This window comes from Anopheles marshallii, chromosome 3, assembly GCF_943734725.1.
Source record: "Anopheles marshallii chromosome 3, idAnoMarsDA_429_01, whole genome shotgun sequence".
Lineage (NCBI taxonomy): Eukaryota > Metazoa > Arthropoda > Insecta > Diptera > Culicidae > Anopheles > Anopheles marshallii.
Window position 1 is genome coordinate 76962217 of NC_071327.1, and position 9456 is coordinate 76971672.

General features: G+C 43.4%; 2 protein-coding genes across 2 annotated transcripts; one reads left to right on the top strand and one right to left on the bottom strand.

Moving 5' to 3' along the window:
- Positions 1-1106: 1106 nt before the first annotated feature.
- Positions 1107-3366, bottom strand: LOC128713172 (regulator of hypoxia-inducible factor 1-like). The gene is made up of 6 exons (XM_053808033.1): positions 2614-3366; positions 2213-2542; positions 2046-2125; positions 1517-1980; positions 1298-1431; positions 1107-1223 (listed from the first exon to the last, which is right to left on the bottom strand). The coding sequence occupies exons 1-6, from the start codon at positions 3364-3366 to the stop codon at positions 1107-1109; spliced, it is 1878 nt and encodes a 625-aa protein (XP_053664008.1).
- Positions 3367-5015: 1649 nt separating this feature from the next.
- Positions 5016-8102, top strand: LOC128713174 (nose resistant to fluoxetine protein 6-like). Its single transcript, XM_053808034.1, has 9 exons — positions 5016-5210; positions 5278-5421; positions 5973-6038; positions 6105-6276; positions 6366-6458; positions 6538-7264; positions 7331-7481; positions 7550-7736; positions 7801-8102. Exons 1-9 carry the CDS (start codon positions 5016-5018, stop codon positions 8100-8102), a joined length of 2037 nt encoding a protein of 678 aa, XP_053664009.1.
- The last annotated feature ends 1354 nt before the right edge of the window (positions 8103-9456 follow it).

Below are 9456 nucleotides of genomic sequence, written 5' to 3' on the forward strand. Positions count from 1 at the left end.
TGTATTTGAATCGTTGGATTTTCGGACAAACCCGGAACGGAGACCATACCGACGGTTGGTTTGTTGAAACGGGAGAGAAAAAAAATGCTTTATTTATTTACTCTGAACACTCAACTCGAGCTCTACCCGGGCTCGAGATGGCCACTTCACCTTGTGTCTTTGCTTCTGCTTTAAATAAATGCGTGCGCGCTAACGTTCTGATTGGGCCAATGCAAATGTTTCCCGAAACGCTATACCAATACTTTTGTCTTATTTTGTTTAATTTGTTGCACATGTTGTTGAACGTTATTATACAGCGAAGATCTTCTTCTTCTTTAACGGCACTACAACCTCAAGAGGACTAGGCCTGCCATTTCTGGCTTTCTGTGACTTTATTTACGTAGCTGGATAGTAAGTCCTGCGTACGGGGGATTGGTCCGGTTGGGATTTTGGTACGGTCCGTTCGTATGAAGACCGCTGCCGCTACCATCATGCCACCCGTACAGCGAAGATAACCCAAAAATATGTTTGTATAAATTTGGTTATGTGTATTTCCAGTAAGTCCAAACCTTTACTTAATCCTTTAGGCTGTTTACATATGTTTCTGTATGTTCCCGAATCAAATTAGAACTTCTTTTTTTTGATAAAGTCCCTCATTTATCTAGACAATTAATGGTATGTCGAGCATCATTATAGCCATCGAGAATTTTAAAGGCACTTTTATAAAAATGTTCCAAGAATTAGACATGAAAAATTGTCTTTATTCATCGTGAAATGCCTTGAAGCTTTACTGGAAGTTGAGAAACCCTGTATATTAGCTTAAGCTGTTTCCCGCGCTACTCGAAATCCACTTACCCTCACCAATACACGAGACGATTTAGACGATGAACGACGATCGTGACTATGTCGACATTCGATTATTCGTGTTACCGTTGTTTACATTAATTCAAAAATATTTGACCAGATTTTTGTCATGTTTGGGGAAAAAATATGTTAAATGAATATTTTTTTTAAAAAAGGTCTATTAAACTATCAGTACATTATCATTTGTAAAAAAATCAATCATAACATATTAACAGCCCCATAGAAATCTGATATGTTGTCATAATGGTGTCGTCCGGCAGAATTTAAACTCGTCCGAAGAAAATGCGTCGCAGCAGCTTGATTGCTGAATTTTCATACGTGTAGTGCAGCAGCACGGACAGTACGTACGTAATTCCGTACACTTTCAATGCTTTTTGAAGCTGAAATATAGATCAATCGTGTTAGCATGCAATTTTACATCAGTCGTGAAATAATGTCCACATTTTTACATTACCAAAAGCAACGTCGTCACTGTTGTCTCCTTAACAATGTCACTGCAATAAACGATGCGCATGATCGGGAAATGAATGAAGTAAACGCAGTAGTATAGTGTGGCACCAATTCTCGCGATCGGTGGGATGGCGATCTCTAAAAGCATTGACAAAATGTTCAATTTCAAAAAGAGTTAATATAGATCGTCCAATTGGGACATGTGAACGCACGATCAGTATACCTTTTTCTATCAGTAAAATGCGCAAGAAAAGAGCAGCGATGAGGGATGCACCTAAAAGTTTGTATGTGGAATAGCAAAACGCTAACCACAAACGGTTGTTTTGGGATTCATCGTTAGATGCCGCGATCGTTGCAGAAATGGACAATCCGAGCATTACCAGTAAAATTATAACGGCCAGATTTAAGCGATGCAATATCTTCTGTTGTGTTCCGGAATGAGGATCAGTTCGTTGAAATCGATCATATACGATCCCGGCTATCATGCCACAGACGCTCCAGGCAAGGTTGTTGTAGAAGGGTGTGTAAAGCTTACTCATGAAATCGCTCCCGAGCAAAAAGAAACGCATTTCGTGCAGATTAACCGGTCCTACAGGATCAAAATCAGTCCAGAGTACAGTGAGGAAGGGCCCTAGGAAGGAACTCGCAGCCATGAATGCAACGATCAGAGCGGTGTGTTTTGGTATTCTAAAAACAGAGGATAACATTTAAGCAGAAAGATCATAATGGGGATTTCTTTATCTTTAAACTACCTGAACATTGCCTTTATTGCGAGGGTAATTAGTATGTAGAGTTGCAAATCCGAGCTGACGTACCACGAGTCTGGCAGGCACTGTAAATGGAGATCGACAAAGATGAATGCTTTCCCCTACCTGTGTCGTTTAGCAACGCACACGCACGCACACTAATGCCACCTTACCGGTTTGTGCATATTGAAGTTAGAAATGAACAGCACGTTCATCCACCAGGTCGATCGGCAAAAACCTTGCTCCATGATCAGCTGACGCGCGCCGAGCGGCCCACCACCGATAAAGCGATCGTACACGAACGTGGCGAAGGCGACCATCAGCAGATTGAGCGGCACCAGTCTTATCAAGCGATTCATAATGATCGCACCGAATGTAGGTCGATCCGTGGGATTGGCGTGCAACAGTTTCACCGTCAGCAGCATGGAGCTCATCGTGAAGAAAGCCAGCATCAGAAAGGGACAAAGGAGCCGCCACACTTTCACGTTCGGATGAGCTATGGACTAGAAGGCGTTGGTGAGTGAATGTCCGAATACCGGCGATCAATGTACTATTTTTGTGTAAAACAACTCACTTCCTCCAACCGTTCAATGTTACTCATCGGCATCAGAAATGGGCCGAAAAGACAGCAGTGCGCAATAACTACCCCAACCGAGCCGAAACATTTGTACGCATCGAACAATGCGAACTGCTTGATCGATTTAGCCTCCGTTTGAGGTGCAAACGCTTTCCCGAGCCAGCGACGGGCGTTGAGTAGCAGAACACAGCCAAGCACGAGTGTCATTGCCAGGGCAACAGTTATCGCTTGCTCAAACTGCGGCTTTGGATCATTTTTCAAGCAGTATTCTATCTCCGTGTACGCCGACAGTCCACCGTACTGTGACGCTATTCGACGATTAATCACCTCACTCGCGGCTAGCTCCGTCCGCACATCCGGATGCATCGCAGGAGGAAAGTACGAGCGGTTCAACACATATCGGTCGAATTTGTTCCACGCTGTTGGAAAACTGTTGCTTCTTAATGCGGCATTAACATTAGATGCATCTCTTTGTGAAGATGTCAAACAAAGTCCTCTATCTAGAAGCGTTCTTCGGAATCGCTGAAGATCATTAATTTCAAAATGGGAACTTGAACCGGTCACTGCATCGCCTGTCAGTATTACACGCACAATGCAATACCAATCCCTTTCCGGTGCTATGTCACAGCTGTGCCAGTCGTCGAGTTCGTACAGTGCCGGCAGTCTATCGTGTTGCTCGGGTGTCACACAATACACGGACAGGATCACAATTTGTAACGCTACCACTAGAACTTTTCTACCGTCGATCATCTTCTTGGTGCTACTGGAAGCTGTAAGTGATCAGAACACACTGACGCCGGTGGAAAGATTGTACACACTGCCCGACAACCTGAACTCGAGGCTAGTAATTATCAGTTACTGATGCCGCTCATGCATGTTTGTGTTTTGCCGGTTCCGGGTGAGCGTGTGGGAGAAGACCTACAAGTTGTAACGCGCGTATCGATTTTTTTTTGTGGTTCTGTCAAGCATCGAACCAACGCCATTTTTTATGCACTGCCAAAAACATGTGGCAGTGTTTGAAGTGCCTCCACGTGCTTGTGTCACGACGCACAATGGACATAAATCGTTCGTTTATTCTTGTTTGATTCCTACGATGGTCGATCATTGTATATTTGATTGGAATGTTTATTTTACCGAACCGATCGAAACCTAAAGGGAACAATTTTTGACAATCTGTCATCAGCTACTATTCCACCTGCTGCGTGCTCAAATACCTTCGCGTGCTGGCGGCGACGACAGTTATAGAATGTTCTCAATTAAACAAATCTATCTTATCATCGCATCACAATCAGGCATGCGATTAACGATTCAGCCGATCTCACAAACTCACACATTTTAAAACGCATACATGCTGCACATTTTTGCACACCGGCACGCAAACGATCGTGTAAAGTTGTTTGAATAACCGTTTAGGGGTGACTATAAACTTTCTGATTTAATGTTTGTTTACCGCTCGTCGTCTGCCCGGCGATCCCCCCTATCTCGCTTACTCGTGTTCTCTGATCCGCACCGTTCTGCGGTTACACTTAAGAGCTCATATTAGTGAATTATTGTGCACTCCTTCTACCTACCTGCCAGGGAAAGGTTAAGTAAGATGGCCTAAGGTGAAGGCATTACCTTGATGACGCTTGGCTCTCAGTACGTGCCACAATTTTGTGATGCGACGGGATCGATCTCCCTATAAGGGTTTGTTTGTTGGCATCATTTGCACAATACAACCTCTGAGTCAATGTATGTCAACTTTGTTTATTGTTTAAAAATAATTGTTGTGATACACAAACTTTTCCATAATATAATGATGTCTATGTATACAGTTAAACATTTCTCTAACGTGGACCATCTCCTAGGCCAATAGAGCGAATGTCTCAATGCATTGACAGTGTTGTGTATTCAGCAATTTCGCAACCTTTGCCATAATTTTGAACCTTCGGTCGTTGGAAGTATCGCCACTAATTTGCATATGCATAAAATTATATTTTTTCGCAGCAGTTCTTCGAGCACCGCCTGATGTCCTTGCATTGAATTAGAGGGTTTTCAATCTCGACCATTCGGTTGTTGTATGATATATGTAAGGCGATCTTGTTCTGGCGATCTTGTCCTAATAGCGAAACCATTCGTCTGAGCTTTGACACCGTCCATAATGAGCGTGGCGCACAACGCAATCATCGAACATTTTCTCGACACCCGACCGCGCATCGAGAAAACATCAACTAATCCGCGCACGCTTGCCACCCCAACACCAATACTGGTAGAATGTCTCATACCACGCGATTACCATTGTAAATTGATCGTCCGAGACCCAGCACCCGGTGGCACGGAGGAACGCTGTTCAGTTTATCGGTGCCACTTTCGGAGAACAGGTTCGCTCGATAAGACGCGATCTGGTGCGCTTCGCAGTAATGGATCGTACCGTGGTGCTACTAGCGCTCCTTAGCGCCGTCCTGATCGTTCGATCGGAGCCGCACTCCATACCACCGATCTTTCTTTACGATGACTTTGACCACTGTAAGGCCCAAGCGTCCGTGTACTGTTACGCCCGTGCTGTGCTGCGGGTGGATCAATTTCCGGCCGATATCGTAGTGCCACAAACAGAAGTAAGTGATCGTCGTTTGCGAGAATGCATGTGGTGGTAATCGTAGGCTAATCCTTCCGTTTGTGTAGAGCCTGGATCGGATCGTCTACAGGCACAGAGTGCATCATCTGGAGCTGGGAGTCTGTTTGCGTGAGTGCGAAAAAGAGCTGGAGGGTTTAACCGTAGCCCAGAAGGAGTCGCTTTATCACCCACAAATTCCAGTCAACTTTACCGTGAGTATGCCGTGATTTATGTTTGCTTAATTGTTGTGGTTGCTGTTATAGTTTCTCTGTAGAAGCTGGTAGGAATGAATTTTTAATCGATCCCACCAGTTGTAGAAGTATGCGATTTTATCCATGAATCGTCCTATTTGTCAGTTGCGATCGTCCGCAGCAAATGATCAATGGATGACCCAAAACGTCTCCAACAGTTCAGTGAATAGCCAAGCATGGACAGAATGTTAATTGTGTTATACAAACTCATAACCGAGCTAACATAAGAATTTAATACTAAGGAGAAATCTGTATCGTTAGTCTGATCTGTCAATACATTTTAATTACATTTGCTAGTGTGATTCAATTGCATAATGTTTATGAAATAATTACCGTAAAATACTCACACCTAGAAAAACGATTCACCGGCAAGATTAGCAAGGAAAATCAATTGTTCTACGAGTGCCACTTTCACGTCGTTCAACAGTCAAGCACGGCGTGAGATGCGCACATGGAATTTACGAGTTCATTCAAATCGCTCCGTTTCCATGTGCCTCTATTTCATACAAAAGATCATGGAAAGCTATCGGCAACTGCATAACTTTCAGGTGCAACAGCTTCCACCGCAGTTCAAGCATGTCTAATCGGCCGGCTATTAACCGTGAACTACAAATCTCGTTAAATGGCTTAATTCGTCTACTTAGGTTTTAATTCCGAACGAGCTGTTTCCCACGATGCAAGACGATAAGCGAAGGTACGAGACGTTGGTGAATGTGTGCGTAAACCAGCGACTCCGCGCGCGTTATAACATTACCGGCCATATTGCGCTGGAGTACTGTCGACCCGAAGCTGCCAAACAAACGGCCCGTCCGTTCGGTATGTGCACGGCATTGGCATTGCCTGCCTATGACTAGCCTGTTTACGAACCTCAGCTGATTTCATTCTTCATCTCTACATCGACACAGATTTATTGGAACTGGTGTTTCTAGCTATTTCGGGGACACTGGTAGTAACGCTAGTGCTAACATCAGTGCTAGACGTCGGCGGGATCAACCAAGGTAAGCGAAACCGGTAATGGAAATGGAAACAACTTAAAAGCTTACATCTCACATCGGGAATATGATTTTTTGCTTTCAGATAATGTATTTGTTTCCGCATTCTCCTTGCGACGGAACTGGAATCGGTTGCTGGCGGAACCGGACTCTGCATTGCACCGGGACCTGCTGTACATCGATGGATTACGCGTGATCATCAACCATCTGGTGATTGTGTTGCACAACTTCTTGATCGCGGGTGCCGCTCCTTCGCAGAACTTTGGCGAAATAGAGCAATTGTTTAGCTTCGCACCGATCCTGATGTACCTGTCGGCAAACGCTTTCCTGGTGCAGGTGTTCTTCACGATCGGTGGTTATTTGCTGAGCGTAAACTTTCTGCGCGATGCCGAAAAAAGTCCGATTGATGCGCGGTACGTTGGGAACAAGACACTGAACCGCCTGCTTCGACTCCTGCCGGTTTATGCGTACTTCCTGCTGTTCTCCGTCAGCCTGAACGTGCGCTTCGACGTAAACCTGAACGGGTATCGGCTGTTTACGGCGGAAAATGCAATCTGCCGCCAGAACTGGTGGGCTAATTTGCTGTTCGTCAACAACTTCCAGTGGCCGAAAGAGCTCTGCCTGATGCACACCTGGTATTTGGCGGCCGATTTGCAACTGTTTCTGATGGCGATGGCGCTACTTCTGGTGATCAACCGATGGCCGAAGCGTGTTGGTGCGGTGTTTCTGTGCGGTGTGGTGGCATCTTTTGTAATACCGGGCTATATCGTAAACCAGCACAGGTTGCATCCTGTGCTGCCGGCCAAGCTGAGGTATCCATGCTAAAGAAGTTTTGGGGTTTTCCGTTTGTAATCTTACTGTTCTATTATGTTTTTCAGTGAAGTCAAGTTTCTTGTCATGTACGAACCCTGGTTGCGGCGAATATATCTACCCAGCTATGCAAACAGCGGTTGCTATCTGTTCGGTCTAATAGCCGGATATCTTCACCATGCCACGAAGAACAACCGCATTCAACTACAACGATCTTTGGTAAGTAGTGCCGGAAGTCACCAACGTCCTTTGAAACAAGATTTAATTGTGTGTAAATCCATTTCCAGCTTTATGCAACAATCAACAGATGTGTGACGCCCGTTCTTATTGGAGTTATCGTGGCCATCCCGCTGTGGTACACCATTGATATACCGAAACCCAACCTCTGGGTATCCGTGTACAGTGCGCTCTATCGGAATATCATCGGTATTTTTGTGGCCGTTTGTTTCGTGCGGTGCATTATCACACCTCCAGGTAAGCATCACAGGCATGAGTGTGAAAAAACATAAACCATATCCCACCTTTGTTTGCTTTATAGGTATCATACGCAAAATTCTCAGCTCGAAAATACTGACCGCACTCGGCAAGCTTACGTACAGTGCTTACGTGCTGCACGATGTGGTGATGCGGTTTTTACTGTTAAATGAATCGATCGATACCATCATCAGCGTACCGAAATTTGTGATCTACTTGTACATTGTAACCGTGCTGGCGTTCAGTGGTGGGTTGGTAGTGTTTCTTGCCATCGAACAACCCATGATACAGCTTATCAAACCGATCATAAACAACATGTGCCCCGTGCGGAAAGTTCCACCGGACCAAAAGCAAAAAGAGCACTAAAGCAGCCACTCATAAGCAGGAATTTTGATGTGAGATTTTTAGTTGACAGGGGAAATTTTGAGCCGTACTACTGATAATTGTAGGTAACTAAACATAAGCCGCAATTTGCATTGGTTGCGAGACACTGAGCCGTGAAACGGGAACCTTAATTCCGGTGTACTCGGTTGGGTTTAACAGGAGCTATAATATATAGATTATTTGTAAATTCATCCATTATTCGTGTTAATGCTCTTTTCATTGATGACCATTTTTGATAAACATTGCTGTATACAAAAAAAAGACTTATTTTTTTTCAAACACTGTTTTAAAATGTTACTACACCACCATAAGAAAAAGGTTAAAGATCCCACTTCATGACGACATTGGGACGACGAGCGACGACGGCCAAGTTTAGCTCGATACCATTTGGAAGGACTTTCAACGTTGTTTTATGGATCATAGCAAAAACAAACCGAACATTTAATGCCATCACAACCAACGTCAGCAGTACTTTAGCTAACTTTACCCAGATTCTGATGGGTTAGTTTCGGTTGTGCTGTTGAAATAGTAGCACCAGGTTGAAAATAGGCTGGCGCTGGGTCAAATAATAACTGTAGTGTGATATACTTAAGATAAGTATTAGTTAAAATGGGAAGCTTCTATCATGTGCTGAGTGTGATGTGTATCATAACCGTAGTGGGAATTGATGGTGAATTTATCGAAAGTTAGTATTCCCGGGTGAAATTGAAAGCGTAGTGCAATATGGAATTAATTTCCATTACTTTATTAGTCGAACAATTAATGGAAAAATGTTACAGTAAACTCTTAGCTAAAGGAATTTTTAAGGTTTGGAGTTATTGGAGTTAATCATGTGGTACAGCCTTTTTAGGCATAGTAAGCTTGCTGTTCCAGATCGAAAATATTAACCAGAAGTAGATAAAACATATTTAACACTTTTCATTTCTTTATCACAGTCTCCAAAAGTCTCTAGATGCTAATAAAACATTTATTTCTCAATTCTTAAAGCAAATGCAATGAGTTTAAAGTAATGAGCTAATGTGTGAGCTTTCCCAAATTTAAATTGTCTAACTGTGCACCGAAATTTTAGGAGCAAACTTGTTTATTCTCGATTAAAGATGAGATAACTTAACGTATTTCTTAAAAGAAATATCAGAAACGAAATTAACCTTCACTAGATAAAAATAAACCTTGAAACGAAGGAAATGTGTGTATCACTTAATGCCAGCTGTGCACACATTACCTTTTCTTTTTGCTAATTCCATTACGAAATAATTGCCCTCCATATTCACTACGACTGTTGTCAAGTAACCTTGCCCGGTGATAACAAAAAACAATTACATCATTTCGTCTACCG